The sequence below is a fragment of the Artemia franciscana genome, chromosome 5 (assembly GCF_032884065.1).
Source record: "Artemia franciscana chromosome 5, ASM3288406v1, whole genome shotgun sequence".
In the NCBI taxonomy this organism is placed as follows: Eukaryota; Metazoa; Arthropoda; class Branchiopoda; order Anostraca; family Artemiidae; genus Artemia; species Artemia franciscana.
Window position 1 is genome coordinate 32,329,049 of NC_088867.1, and position 16,129 is coordinate 32,345,177.

A 16,129-nucleotide genomic window follows, 5' to 3' on the forward strand; every position below is an offset into this window, starting at 1 on the left:
CAGGTTTAGGTTAAGATGGACCACAGAGACAGCGGGTAAGACGGACCGGTCCGTCTTGCCCCCTATCATCTGGGATCTTTTTCGAAGTTATTATTTTTTACGTATTTTGTGAATATTGTGTTGCATTTATTGTTCCCGCATGTCAATTAGAAATATATTAAGCTGTCTCTCTTTTGCAGAATGGGAAAGTATACTAGGAAAACCACCCGCGGTCTCCACGACCAGGACTCACTGAGAGCAGCTACTATGCGAGTTAAATCTGGTTCGCCGCTTCGCAAAATTTCGAAAGAGGTTGGTTTGCCACGAAGCACAGTGCGAAGAGCAGTTGCAAAACTCGACGCAGCAGAAGATCCCCAATCAGTGGAGTTGGCAACTACCTTCAACTTTAAAAGTATGTTCTCAGCAAACGAAGAGATACTTCTGAGGGACTATATGATTACGGCACAGCACATGCATCATGGATTTACGAAAAAGGAAGCAGGTCAGCTTGCATATGAATATGCCCAGGCCAAAAGGAAGAATATGCCGAAGAACTGGACTGAAAATAAGTGTGCAGGAAAAGACTGGATGAATAGCTTTATGAGTCGTGTTGGGCTTTCCCTAAGGTCCTCCGAAGCGACAAGCCTTGCCAGAGCCACCAGCTTCAACAGGACGAATGTCAGCGAATTCTTCAATAATTCTTCAATAATAATCCGCCGAATAGAATATATAATCTAGACGAGACTGGAGTAACCACCGTTCAGAAGACACCAAAGGTGGTTGCAGAAAAGGGATCAAAGCAAGTTGGACGCATTACTTCGGCTGAGCGAGGGACGCTGGTAACAGTCGTAGGATGTATCAACGCAGCTGGCCAGTCGATAGCCCCTTTCTTTGTCTTTCCACGAGTGAACTGGCTTCAAAGTTTTCTCAATGGCACGCCCCTTGGAAGCACAGGAAAATGCCAGCCGTCTGGATGGATGACAGCCGAAATCTTCCCGGATATGATACGCCATCTGATCTCCCAAACCAGTTGCTCGCCCACAAATCGACTTCTGCTGATTATGGATAACCATGATTCGCACGTCTCATTGAGCGTGGTTAATCTTTGCTGGGAAAACGGCATTGACGTCTTAACGCTTCCGCCACATTGCAATCACAAGCTGCAGCCTCTTGATGTTGCTGTTTATGGGCCATTCAAGCGATACTACAATGAAGCAGCTAACTCGTGGATGATTTCGAACCCAAACAAGAGGATTACCATTTATGAAATCGGAATATTCGTTGGAATCGCTTTTCCAAGAGCTTTCGTCATGGAAAACGTACTAAGCGGGTTCCAAAAAACAGGAATATACCCTTTCAATAGGAACGTTTTCCAAGATCACGACTTTCTCAGCGCCTTTGTGACAGACCGACCAGCACCAGAGACGTCTCCCGTGACAGGCCAGTCTGCAGTTCCATCAACCAGCCCTGGCGACGAGAGCTTGAATAACGACGTGCTGCCAACTACCAGTAGCTCAGTGATTTCTGCGACTATGCCAGTGACTCCAGAGTCGGTTCGTCCTCACCCTAAGGCGAGTTTCTATGCAATAGACGGAAAAACGTCTAGGAAAAGAACAAAGTCCAAAATTCTGACGAACACACCTGAAAAAACAGACTGGAAGAAGAATTTGATTTGAAAAGGAAAAAATCAGAAAAGAAAGCTCAAAGAAAAAGGCCTGAAAAGAGAAACCTCTCCAAACAGCCTGGGAACGGGGAAGACAGCTTCGATGAACATATCGAGCTGGATGATGAAAGTGATGACAGCTTGCATTTGGATGGGTCAGAGGAGGAGGAGTTTCTTGATGGAACCGAACCAAAAAGTGGGGATTTCTTGGTTGTGAAAGTGCCGACCAAGAAGAGCTTCAGGAATTATGTTGGAGTTGTGTGTGATTGTGAATCTGATGGTTTCCAAGTTCAGTTTTGGAAGCGATTAGCTCCATCGAGCAAATTCACGGCAACTGAAGAGATGAGCTTCGTGAGAAAAGAAGAGGTCATCATGAAGCTGCCAAAACCGACCCCTTCGGGTGGAACGACGAGACAGTCGGCTCAGTTCGTGTTTCACGTAGATTTGGCCTCGTACAGTGTTTAAATATAGTTATTTGCTAACTTTTTACTTTTTTACTTACTACTAGTATTGCAAGTATTCGAAATAAAATTTTTTAGAGACAATCAATCTTTTTGAGCAATTGGGTCCGTCTTGCCCAAAGGGCTGGTCCGTCTTATCCTATGGGGTGGGCAAGATGGACCTTTTGACCTACTTCAGTTTTTTTTATCTGGGCCCGGAAATACGGCTGATTTATGTGTGAAGAAGGTTTCTTTACGTAACTCAATGTTTTGGGGACAAGTTAGACACCTTTCGTCAGTCGTTGCTTGTTTCCAACCTCTTCCGCAGACGAAAAACCAAAATGGGGTCCGTCTTACCCGACTCTCCCCTACACAAAAAGAATCTGGAATAACTGGAATCTGGAATAACTAGATAAGCGTTTCACAATTTTAAGACTTGGTGCAAAATGTTTGGGAATATGTATAAAGAAATTCCCTCTGATGTATCAAATAAGTTGATATTGTTTTCTTTTTTATGATATATATATATATATATATATATATATATATATATATATATAAAACAAACTATTTTTGTTTTGATTATTATCATGATATCTGTTTGTGAAACAATTTTATATTATAAACCCATTCTACAAAATAGAGGGGGATGGAAAGTGGCATTTTAGAAATTTTACGAATGTTATTTCTAAAAATTTTAGTTTGGATAGCTGTGACCTAACATATGTCGGTGATTTACGTTTTCTTTCTTTCTTTTTTTCCCCATTCGATTAGCTTTTCGATTGAATGCTTCTGTCACAAAAATGAAACAAAAACTGGAATAATTTATTTTAACTGGTATTTGATGACTAAGTCAGTTTGGATATTATTACTTTTATTATATGAAAAATAAACAATAGGTCGGATTTCTAAGAGTGGTATTAAGCTTGATGCAATTTTTTAATTTTTCATTTTGTGAAAAATTAATGATAAACATCTGTAAATTGTGATAAATGTAAAAACTATTTATTGTAAAAACTATAGTAGATGGAGAACTAAAGATTTAGCCAGTTTGCTGCTGAAGTAGTAGTATTTCATTATGCGAAAATTTTCATTACTTTTTTTTAATTGATCAGATTTGGTCTTCAAACTATCTTTCGATACTTACATTTATCGAATAGTATTTCAAAATAACTTTCATGGCTTCAGTAATTCAGCCTCAGATGCTTGCTTTTAAGTGATGAGACGAGTTTGTTTAATCCTAGATTCTTATCCTTGGACATTATAAAAGGCGGAACTGCATTTTCGAGTCAGTAAGCTCTATATATTTTATATTCTTTTTCTTTATAAGTGTGAGTGACTGCTTATATTTTCTATTCAGAAATCCAGTTTATATATTCTAAAACAAATTAGTTTGTGACAGGAGGTTTATACTTTTCTATAAAATACCTGGAAATCCACTGTTATGTGTGTCCTAATGCTCAAAATTTTAAATGGTTGAAGAAATACTACCTCCATTTACTGGATTACAAAAATCACGATATTAATATTTTAACTTGTTTTTAAAGAGTTTTTTCGTTGTTTCGTACTTTTTGACTAAACTAAGAACAGGGGTTTCTCAATCTACTTTTAGACACTTTTCATATAAACTTCCATAAGATCCTTGACCCCACCCAACTCAAATTCACTCCTCACGTTGAGAAATTTTAAGAAGCTTTTAATTTATTATAACCATCATAGAATTGTCTCCTAAAACGTGGAATTTCTCCAACGGGGGAGGGACATTACCTTTTGAACCACTACTATAAACTAAAAATTAGACTATTATAGAAGAATCTTCATTATTTCTTTTTTATTCTGTAAAATTGCTCAAAAATATTTAGTTTTATCCTTTCATTCTATTCTCTACTTTAAATGAAAATTGCCTGAGTGATATTTTGAATGTGGTGTGCCGTATCTTCTTTTGCTTCTACTTATTTTTCTTATGTGTTCCTTGGGAATTTAGGATGGTGATTAAATTCAAAAGGCAAAATGCACGTGTATATAAAGGGTCAATTTTATCGATCAGTTTTTGTTCTTAGAACAAAAGCTGATTTGAGGAGAAACGCGCTGAAATTTCAAACTTTTTGTGATTTTCTTCTTAGAACTGAATGATGTTTGAGCCATTTTCCTCCTCTTGAGTTTTGCCTTTGAATGGTTGATTGGTTGATGAAATTTAATTTCATAGAAAATTTGGTTTAATGCGGTTAAATCCGTATTTAATTAAAATTTACCTACTAAATTTATACCAACTATTATACTGCGCTGTGTGTACCTTCTATTTGGCAAAAAAAAGACGGATGTAGAAATGTAAAACACATTTTTTTTTTCTGGTAGTCATTATTTTGACGTTGCCTTCCATTGTATATATCCCAGGTACAATTTTAGTTTCTTAGTAATTTAAATAGTTCCTATCACAAATAGCTGTTCTTCTTATTAGGAATAAGTTGATATGTTCTTGACTGTCCTCCTTAGTCTAAAAAATACATTTCAAGCAATCCTTGCTTTTGTTAATGAACATTGTAGTAAGAACATCTACCGTAGCTGTTTTATGTTTTTTGGATCATTTCTAAAGGTGGTAAAGTTTTTGTATTTTGGGAAAAAATTCGAGCGACGCTAGATGTTTATAGAATGTATTTAAAGATATTCAAGATATTTATAGATTATTTATTTATGTTTAGTGAATGTAATTACCTCGTTGCTTTAATGTCAAACGCACAAGGATAATTGTCAACCAGTAATCTTAATTTTGTAACTTAGGTCCCCCAGTAGCCCAAAGCTTCCAGTAAGAAGAAAGAACAAACAGGCTCCTGTTCCGCCAACTCCTCCAAAATTAGAAGAACCTATTCCTACACAATCCGATCAAAAGATAGAAGTTGAAAAAGTCAGACCCCCACTACCACCTCCGCCGTCTGAAAGGACTGCTACTCTTCCAAGATTAAAGGAACAGAAAATGAAAGAAAGGAATCAGTCAAAAGAGGATTTGCTCGCAGAAATAGATAAAGAAGTTCATAGGAAACTTGACTTGGAAGAGAAGAGAAATATTGAAAGTGGCGAAGTTGTTGAAAAACAAGAAAAGAGCAATATTGGACTTTCAAGGGCTGCATCAATAAGAAATAGGGCGGCGTTGTTTGAGAAACCCTTGGTAGATGACGCTAGCAGAATGTCAAAGAGTACTGGCACCCTGACTGGGGATGTTCCTGAAACGTCTGTTGTTCAAAGAAGGTTAACCTTTTTGGAAGGACAGCAGGTAATGAAATAAATATTCGCATCTTTCCATTTGAAGAACATATTTAGGACCTAAGCTTTTTTTTTTTTTTTTTTTTTTTTTTTTTTTTTTTTTTTTTTTTTTTTTTTTTTTTTTTTTTTACGAAGCAGAAGACAAAACAGAGACTAGTTAGGAAATAAATCCTTCATTCTTTTTGAAAATAGTTCTCTATTGTGAATTCTCAATCCTTAAAATAATTTATGTTGAAGGGGGGAAGGGGAGACAAATTTTCTCCAATCCTAGCTGAAGTGCAAACGCTGCTGTTTTGTATTTTCTACGCTTGTCGCCCGACTCAATTTTAACGTTTTTGCGTTTTACTGTCATTATGAGTGATTAATTGCAATATTTTGTTTATATTTCACATAATTTTTCACTGCCGTTGGTCTTTACTGTCATTTTTTTTTTTTTTTTTTTTTTGCTGCAATATTTTCCTATCAATATTACATCCAGAGCAACAAAGACACTTGTTGAATGTTCGAGGCCATCGAAATGTACTCATCAATTTTATTTTGTATTATCGCATCGTAATATATGCAGGGGTGTTTACACAAGAATTCTTTCTGGGGAAAAAGGGGTTTGACAGAAAAAGACTTACAAGTCAGAGATAGATAAGACTATCTATATCTCATTATAAATCTGTCGAGTAACCTATATGGAAAATTTGCTCTTTTTTTAAATCTCAAATGGTAATTTTTCAAATATATAAATGTGTTTATTTATTTTGGTTCACGCAAAATAGGTTTTAACTTTGGTCTAGGTCGGAGCTCTACGGGATTACCAAACATAGAAGGGCTTCGCTAAATAGTGTAAAGTACTTTCGAGAAAATGATCATATGTAAAGAGTTGAAACAATATCCTTATAAAACCTTCTTAAGTAATTAATTTAGTTCATAGGCTTTTACAGAGTCTCTGTGAAACAGTACAAGGGCTTTACTCGCCGTAGCCAACAGAATAATAATAAAACGCAATAAATACCTTTAAAAATACCCGAATTTTTTTTGATTTTTTTTCCTCATTTACCATGGGAAAATTAGGATTACCTACTGAGTGATTTCAAAATTGCAATTCCAACCATTTTAAGGGAATACTGTTAAAGGGTTTTATTCAGCTCCAGGAATGTAGTCAATTTGTATATCAAAAGTACAGTTTAATCCGTGAAATTGAGTCAGGGTAGCTTCCGGTTAAAATGAGTCTGGAGCCTATGGTTAAACAAATTCCCAGGTAACATCTGAATTTCGATACCAGGTTAGGCGAAAAACGTTTGGTATTGCTGCAACAACAAAAGAAGAAGTACAGTTCAATGAATTTATTTCATCACTTTTTTTTGCGTCATAGGAAATATATTTGTGACTATTTAGATCTACAAATTGATTCAGCGACGCCTCGGACATTGGGTTTCTAAAGTGTTTTCTCAATCTTCTTAAGGGTGAAAAAAATCCTGTCAGTCATGTTGGTTGAAACCAGGAACGTAGCGAAACTCGAAAATAGTGCATGGATATTGTGGAAAAAGCATGTATCACAGGCATTTATGGTGTATTGGATTTTTTCATAAAAATACATTCTGTGGGCCAGGCTTCACAGTACTGGAACCTGATCCAACTGTAACCTGAAAGCTGTTAAGCCAAAACTTGAATTCTATTGCTAAACAGCTTAAGCTCAATGGTGCCAAATGTATGGGGGAGGATATAATGCGTTTCTCAAAATATAGGGGGAGAGACATTATTTTTTTCAAATGGAAATACGAAAAAGGGTATTTTCCATTGACAATACCAAAAGTATATACCGAACGCAAGACTCCCAAGGGAAAGCTGGAAACATGTGTAGGTTTTACAAAGGGTAAAATTTATCGTGTTGCATCAAGTTCTAGGCGACACTGCATCTACGTTTGTAGTAGCTGCTGAATGTTAATCGGCAAGTATCGTTAAAGCAAGAAGTTTGTAAAAAATCGCTTCTTGGACAATACTTTCTTTAGCACATAATTAATTCGTATAGAAAGCCGAAAAAAATGGAATGGATGAAATATTTCCATGATTTTTAGTGTTTCGGGCTAAGGCGTTGAAGTGGGCAATATTAGCAAGGCATGGTTTATAATTCATTACTTTTCTTTAAGGTTCAATCAGTAAAGATGCCAGTTCCAGCAGAAAGAATACGACCTCTTGGAACTGCTCCTGCTGAATCCAGTATTCAAAGATCCAATGAAAAATTTGCCACTGTTGTTGAAGTGGAAAAGTCGAAACCTTTGATTCCAGAACGTCCAACAGCTCTCCCGCGGCTAGAAAGGAAAAACTCTTCGTCAAATGAGGTATAGAAAGCGAATTATATTAATCTTCATCTGTAATTTACTATGTTCTATATATTGCTGTAGAATGAATCAATTTATTAACTCAAAAAATTATCGTTAGTCAGGCTGACAACCCCCATGCCTTCTCAAGACCAAAACATAATTTGCGCTTTACTGAAAAAACAAAAACAAATGGCTATGGATTGTCAGTTGAATTGACATATACCGATATTTATTCCTTAAAGTTTTTGATAATTTGTTATTTATGAAAGTAAAAAATAGCGAAAACATTTAAAACATATTTTGTTTCCATTAAAGCGCAAATTATATTCTGGCCTTGAGAAGGCATGGGGTTATCAGTCCTACTCATGTTAATTTTTGACCGTTTTGAGTTTCATTTACTTATTGTGTTGCGAGAGCAACACTTTGGTTTTGTCCCGGTTTTTTTTTTTTTTTCCTATGCCGCCGATCTCAGCTTATTCCTGGAAACTGGTAAGGGTCTAACCTGTGCGGTTTTTACGGAAAGTGTGGACCTCAGGCCGGATTGATGAATATGACATTACATTTTGGAAAGCTCCGTAGAACTCTTGCCTGGGGCCAAAAAGGATGGTTTTTGCTTGTCCTCGAGCCAGAGCCTATGGTGTGCGAAGTGAAGTGGAGTTATATAGCCTATGTCAGAGAGGAGTATCTGAAGTTGTGCAGCCAAGCTTTCGTTTCATCAAACCATGTTTCTGCTTTCGAGTGGAAAGCTCCGTTCTAGCAGGCAAGCAGGCAGGCACCAGTTTCAAATTGAAGATGGACTAAAATCTATAAGTGTTAAATATATGCGGTAGTTCCCCGGCCCCACAGCCAATATATCTTCTTTGAGTGATAAATAGAAAAATTTACAGAAACAAAAAAGTGCGATTTTCCCACTGGTCCGAAAGTGCTGCCATCTATTGTTTCTAGCCATTTCTGTTCGTGATTTCAGCTGACTTTACCATTCTTTTTTTTCTACTTGGGATTGCAATAGAGAAATGGTATCAGATATACCTCTTAAACTTTAAAAGTTCTCTCATTGCTAAAGAAATTAGAGCTTATCCTTTGCTCCTTTCTAAGTGGTGGTGTTAGAAAGTTGGCCTCCGGCAAAAAAGTCAACTTTTGAACTAAAACAGATAGAATTTTTTTTCAATGACAATCGATAGACCTTGATGAGCTGATCAAAGTATATGTCATCCATTTTTTGTTACAAAAATTCCTTCATGACATACACCAGTTTGAAAGTTTCAAGGGGTTGACAACTTCAGTGGTAAGGTACACACTTGAACCAAAAATAGGCCGATACCAATTGTGAGATATGTAGGGGACTTCCAAGCAACAGTCGATTATTAGCTTATAATCATCTTTGGCAATGAGAAGTTTGCAACTTTTGCTGATTGGTGTACCTATTATCTGTTTCTGGTGTAATTGATGGTAAGAACAACTTGGTTCCCGATTGTAAGACATGTAGGGGAGTTGTAAGTAATAATCGGCTGTTAGGCTACAATGACTTCAGCGACAAGGGGTTTGGAACTTTTGCTAGTTGGTGTACCCATTATTTGTTTCCGGTGAACTTGGATGTATATCCCAGGAGAGGGACTTGTAAGTAAGAATCGGTTGCTAGAGGAGGCTCACGAGGGGCTACAAATTTGTGCAAATTGCTACACATCTATGGAATCAGGGACCCATAAATTTCCTGTAATGACTCGCCATCCAATAATAAGCGATCCTGGATGGCGAGTCATTACAGGAAATTTATGGGTCCCTGATGGTATTTTGATCCTGAAAAGTTATAGATAGCTTTATAATACCAACTAGATTACATAAGATAATGTTCCAAGTTTCCATTCGTCACGATGTCTACGATTGAAAAGGATAAAGTTCAACCGGCTGCAAAGTGACATTTAGGTGCCTAGTAAGTAATAATCGGCTGTTAGGTTACAATCATTTTCAGAGATGAGGAGTTTGCAACTTTTGCTTGTTGGTGTACCCATTATTTGTTTCCGGTTGAACTTGATATCTATCTCGGGAGAGGGACTTGTAAGTAAAAATCAGTTCACTTTAGGCTAGAAATTTGTCCAAATTGGTGTACATTGTATTCGATCCCTGTAAATCTGTCGGTAAGAAAGTTCATATCGATGGTCTATCAATCACTGTAACCTAGAATTAAGATGTTACGCAACGGGTACAAACGATAATACAAAACAATGAGGTAGTTTCGTAATAATTAATAGAATGTCATCTATGGTATTTTGATCCTGAAAAGCTCCGGATAGTTTTATAATTAATACCAACTAGATTATACAAGATATTGTTCCTAGTTTTCATCCGTTACGATGTCTACGATTGAAAAAGATAATGTTCAACTGGCTGCAAAGTCAATTTAGTCCTTTCTTTCAATATTCTTTTGTTGTTGTTTTTTCAACGCTGGGGTGTGATCATGTGATTACTGATTGCGTTCTTCTTTGAACATACTGTTTTAAAAGCTTCGATAGGCTGACAACTTCAGCATTTAACCGATAGCGAAGAAACAAAACCAAAGTGTTGCTCTCGCAACACTTTAATCGGCAAAGCCGGACAAAGGTTGCCGCAACGCTTCACGTTGCCCAGGCAACGTAGGTCTAGTTTTCATTTACTTATTACGCTTGGAAGATTATTTGTCTTTATTTCTGCTCATTTTTGGCTTAATAGAGCTCTTTACTTTTCTTTGAAAAACTTGTTTTGTGGGAAAAGTTTTTTAAATTAATTTCTGTTTGTTTTTTGTTGTTTTTTTTTGACATAGTCTTTTTCATATTTTTAATTTTTTATATCTTTTCAGTTTTTTCTATAAGAATCCATAGTTTAGGTTGCTAATTGTATGTTGGAGAAACTTTTTCAACAATTTTTAATCCTAACTCAAACCGTATTTTTTTATTTAATTTTATAACTGCTGAAGTAAACCTGAGAAATAAAACTCAACATCACTCCCATAGGTTCTATCTATGCTCTTTGGCAACCTGGATATACTTACACTCTTTTTATTTATTTAAATTCTAAGAGTAGAAGTAGTAATAGCAGTAGCCCCAAAAGTTTCAACATGATACTCCCAGTCATTCTCAATATATTGCTGGGGGGTCTTATTGGCAACTATAAGCACAATGCCTTTTAATTTAGTTCAAAGCAACATTTAATTTTAAAGCATAATGGTCCAATTGCATAATAGTGGGGGGTGGACATGCCCAATATCCCTAAAGACATAGTTGCTGGACCGTTTTACTATGCTGAAGAAAATGGATGTCTAAAAATTTTGACTGGATGCGTTTGGAAAATAAATGGGCTTGAGAGAAGGGCTGCTTCCCTTCCAATCTCTTTTTACTTTTAACAAGGGCACCAGAACTTTTAGTCTTGAATCGAATTAGCTCCTTTAAAAGTTTAAATGATATTTGTAGCTATTATAGAGTGGTGTTGCCTATGATATTGCTTATATGCCCTTTTGAAAACCTGCATGCATACAGTTTTTTGTTTAGTTGAAACTCATCCTAAACGTTCCCTAAAAGTTTCATCTTAATACTCTTAGCTTCATTAGTTACAATAACTGTAGTGATAGTATTAAGTTTATACACATAATGCCTTCTGGCTAGTTCAATCCCCCACAATTTACCATTAAAGGTCTAACTTAATTTTGTAAGTTGTTCTTCAAATATCACTTTTGTCACCTTTTTGAAAGTCACCTCCTGCTCATAGTTTGTTTTGATTTAGTTCAATATCTACCTAAATACTCCTTAAAATTTTCGCTTTAATACCCTTATGTTGCGTAGTAGCAATAGTTGTAGCAGCATTACTAGCAGTAGGCGCATAGCACCTTTGGTTTCTTCAACACACGCTAAAAGTTTCAGCTTAATACCATCAACCGTTCCTGAAGTATTTCTGATGCGTCCGCTCGACAACCTGTGTGGGCATAGTGACACTATGTATCGTGACACACTGTAACTGTATCGAACTGATTTGAAACACACTATGATAGTGTGTTTCGAATTAGTTCGATACACTTTCTATATATCAAAATTTTTCGCCTTAGTACCCTTAGTTTCAACTTCACTCGTGAAACTAATCCTAAGATATTGCTGTTACACCTTTTTGACAACCTGCCTACAGACGGCGTGTTGTGATTCAGTTCACCTTTTCCCTCAAAATTCCTTGACGATTTCACCCTCATACCTTAAGGCATAGTTGTAATAGTAATCTCAGTAGTAGTATTGATATTACTAGCAAATAGTATTGAATAGCGGTACTACTACTAGCAGCAGTAGTATTAACATATTGCCTTTGGGTCTGTAGAACACCCCTCTCATCAATTCCTGGAAGTTTCAACTTAATACAACTAGCCATTGCTATGACATTCTTATATGTCCTTTTGATAATCCCTTTGTACATATACCTCTTGTAATTTTCATCCTAATGCTCTTAGCCTTACAAGTAGTTGCAATAAAGTAGTAGTAAATGTAGCAGTAACAGTAGAATTAGCAGTGATGTGCACATATTGCCTTTTGGTGATATGATCTTCCCATTTAAGCATTCTCTGAGAGATCCAACAAAATACCCAAATCAATGCTTGAGATACGCTATTTTGACAATATGCATGCATATAGCATTTTTTATCTTGTTCAAATTTCTCCTAAATGCTGTAAATGGAGTAGTGTGGTAGTTGTAGTGGTTGTAGTAGTATTGGTAGCATGCAAATATTGCCTTTTTGATCATTATCCTTATCATTTCTTGAATTTTCCAAATTAATATACTCAGTTATTCATGCGTTACATCCTTTTGACAATCCGCATTCACGTAACATGTTTTAATTTAGTTCATCACTCCCCTCAGCATTCTCTGAAAGGCTCACCTTAGTGCTCTTCGTCTTTTTGGAACGCAAAGTTCAAATATGCCTACCTTTCTCAATAATATATACTATGTTTAAACAATGAACAAATTGCCTTACTTACAGCCCTTTTCTTGAGGACTGTGGGAAGGTTGACATTCCCATAGACAAAATTACTGGACCTTTGAACAAGGCTGAGCAAAATAGACTTCTTAAAATTTCGATCGGATCTGTTTTGAGGAATGATATGCTCGGGGGGGGGGGGCTGATTACCCTCCATTCACCTTTGACTCTTAAAAAGGGCACTAAAACTTCCGACTTTCAATCAAATGAGCTCCATCCGGTCCAAAGTTTATACGACCACTCGTTCCACAAAAACCTTATATGCCCTGGGGTATAACTCACAACCCTTGCCCATGGGCTCTAGGAGATTGTGTCCACCCTAAAGACATTGTTATATTGTCTTTGGACTATTGATAACAAAATGGCTATCTCGCAATTTCAATTGAATGTGTTTTGGGAAAAGAGGATGTCAGGGAGGAAGGAGGGGGGCTAGTTGCTCTCCATCATTTTGACTCTTTAAAAGGGGACTAGAATCATACATTTCCAATCAAATGAGCCTCTTCTAAAGTTCCATGACCACCCCTTCCTTAGAAACATTATATGTCCGTGAGGCATAAATTACAGTCCTTACCCCCAGATTCTGGAGGATTCTATCAAACTCAAAGGCCTCGTTGAACAAATGGCTATCTCAAAATAACCCTGGCCCTAAGAGCTGTGTGGGGTTGTCATCCTCAAAAACACAGTTTCTTGACCTTTCAACTACGCTGAACAAAATGGCTTTCTCACAATTTTGATTGGATGTGTTTGGAGAAATGGTGGATGTGGAAGGGGGGTTGGTTGCTGTTCAATCACTTTCAACTATTAAAAAAGGCAATAGCCCTTTCAATTTCCAATCGAATGGGTCTTATTCAAAGTTTCTACGACAACAAATAACCATCGCAAAATTTCCATCAGATTCATATCGAGAAAATACGAGTTGTTGGGAGGGGGGGGTCTTCCACCCTCCGATCACTTTAAATCTTAAAAAGTGCACTAGAACTTCTGATTACCAATCCAATGAGCCCCCTCCAAAGTTCGTATGACCACCTTTCTATAAAAACTTATACGCTCCCGAGGTATAACTTACAACCCTTGCCCTGAGAGCTGTGGGGAGGGTTGTCATCTTCAAAGACAAAATTTCCAGACCTTTTAATTATGCTGAACAAAATGGCTATCTCAAAATTTTTATTGGATGTGTTTGGGGAAATGGTGGCCGTAGGAGGGGGTTGGTTGCCCTTCAATCACTTTCGGCTATTAAAAAGGGCACTAGCCCTTTCAATTTTCAATCGAATGAGCTCTTTTCGAAGTTTCTATGACAACTCCTTCGATACGAAGTGCCCTGGTCTAAAAAGAATAATGCATAATACATTGTACCCACATCGCTCTTTACTTAGGCAGCGCTATTGCTCTTCCTAAGATCAGCGGTCTGTAGCTCTGAAGATTGGTAAAAATTGCTAGTTCGAATTTTTTTATGGTTATGGGAATCGAGAAACTGGGTAGAAAAAGTTTAAGTGAAGTGTCTAAAATTTTCATTAGTCCTTCAAAAAAAATATATCATGTTGTATATTGTGTCAAGATAAAATCATCCTAGCTGAGAAAGTATACTGTTTTAAAACAATTTTATGTTGTATTCCTGCCAAACATTAATTGACTCTCTGAGAACTGAAGAACAACATTCAGCATCTCTTCCAGATTGTTTAGACATAATTCTGGAAAAACCGATCTTGAACACCAAATTTGGATTTCCAGGGTTGTTTCCTTAAACTTTTGATTCGATTCCTCTTATATTTTAATCGAGTAGTACTATGAAAAGTACGCAAGATGATATGAACTTTCTTATATACGAAATTGCTTTGTTCACTTAGAAGATAATTTCCAAAGTTGTCGTGACGCATCAAGTTTTTGATATCCTAGAGGTAACTTTTTTTCTAGACAATAAAGAATTTTTTTCTTATGCGGAAGGACAGATCTTCTAATAACTGTAGTTGGTTTTCCAGAAATAAGATTCCTTCTGTAGCTTTTTGTTAAATTTGTCAAGTAAAATAAAGAATAAGTTTTCTAGATAAGAGCATCAAAGGGTAGTTTTGCAAAAACAGGAATGTTTTTGTAGGGTTAAAATACTTGATAATTCCTAAAACAACTTGAAATACGAATGAACCCCCTACTAACTATTGGTTCATTTTTCAAAAGAATATTATAAATTGGGTCAATATTGAAATTTCCTGTGTCCCTATTTATTGAAAGATTAGCAAATTTTTTGCTTTTTATTATTTCAATAGCCTCCCTTGCCCACTGAGAAAAACCTCTATCGTTAGAAGCGAATTTATAAATAGGACATTCTTCAATTGGGTTCATGTCTTGATGACAACAATTCAATGATTACAGAATTTGTGCAAAGTCTTCCTGAGTACGTCTAGAATATAACCTTGGTACACAATCTTGCCAGTGCCTAAGAACATGGCTCTATCACGGGATTATCCTTCAATCCTTAAAAAGAGGAGTTTCTTTATCAGAAAACTGCTTTTTATATTAATCATTCATTTATCATCTAAAATTTACAACCGTTAAATTAATTTTTTATATACGCTTGCTGGACTCAAATATTTATGATGCCCTCATATTTATATCACAGCTGTTGTCTATAATTAAGTATAACTTTTATATGGTAACTTAAACTATGTCCACACTGTCATTTTTCGAAATTCTAGTATATGAAACCAAGCAATGCGGAATTCCTTCCTTTGAAGAGAGGTTTTCTTTTTCAGGTCAAAGCTCTAGATTCTGTACTGACGAGTTCGAAATTGTCAGTGAATTCACGTTCTTTTAAGACGGTTTAATGTTACCATGTTTAAAAATGGCGACGGATTTGTTCTCTTTTTAGGTTGGTAAAGCAGTTTTAGAGAAAGCTCACGTTTACTCCGTAGACAAACATCAGCCGTCTTTTGTTCAAGTTCCACCGCAGCAAGATGGACTTACTAGGAAAAACTCTGTGAATAATTTCAACATCGAATCGAAACAAGAAGACAAAGCTGGTAAACAGATTCAACCAGTGGATCCAGGTATCCAAACTGAGATTGTGCACATGCCTTCCAATATTACTAAAATTCAGAATTCTAACGATCTTAAAACCAATTCAGTCAATGATAAGGAAAATAGTGGTGATAAAATCGATTTTATTGAATCTGGTGGATTTGCCGGTGATATTGAAAAATATGCTTCAGATGAGCCAGCAATGCAAGAGTTTACAGGAAGAAAACAGGATGAGACGACTGACAGAGAGTCTAGTGACAGTGACGCTGAAGGACGCAAAAAACCTGCCAAGCCACCTAAACCTGAAAGGATAACTAAATCTGTCGTCAGGAATTCCGCTGAACTAGGTGACACTGTCACCCAACAAATTTTGGAGAACACAGAAGGTAGGTCTTTTTCTCTTTCCCTCTGTATCTCTCTCTCTCTCTCTCTCTCTCTCTCTCTCTCTCTCTCTCTCTCTCTCTCTCTCTCTCTCTCTCTC

General features: G+C 36.5%; 1 protein-coding gene across 2 annotated transcripts in view; it reads left to right on the forward strand.

The window, feature by feature from the left end:
* The window catches only part of LOC136027282 (rho GTPase-activating protein 44-like), a 103,604-nt gene that overhangs the window by 83,243 nt on the left and 4,232 nt on the right, over positions 1-16,129 (forward strand). For both annotated transcript variants that reach the window (XM_065704370.1, XM_065704372.1), the window contains exons 13-15: positions 4,861-5,350; positions 7,479-7,670; positions 15,500-16,034. In XM_065704370.1, the coding sequence (XP_065560442.1) occupies positions 4,861-5,350; positions 7,479-7,670; positions 15,500-16,034 (1,217 nt within the window). The remainder of the gene's footprint in view (positions 1-4,860; positions 5,351-7,478; positions 7,671-15,499; positions 16,035-16,129) is intronic.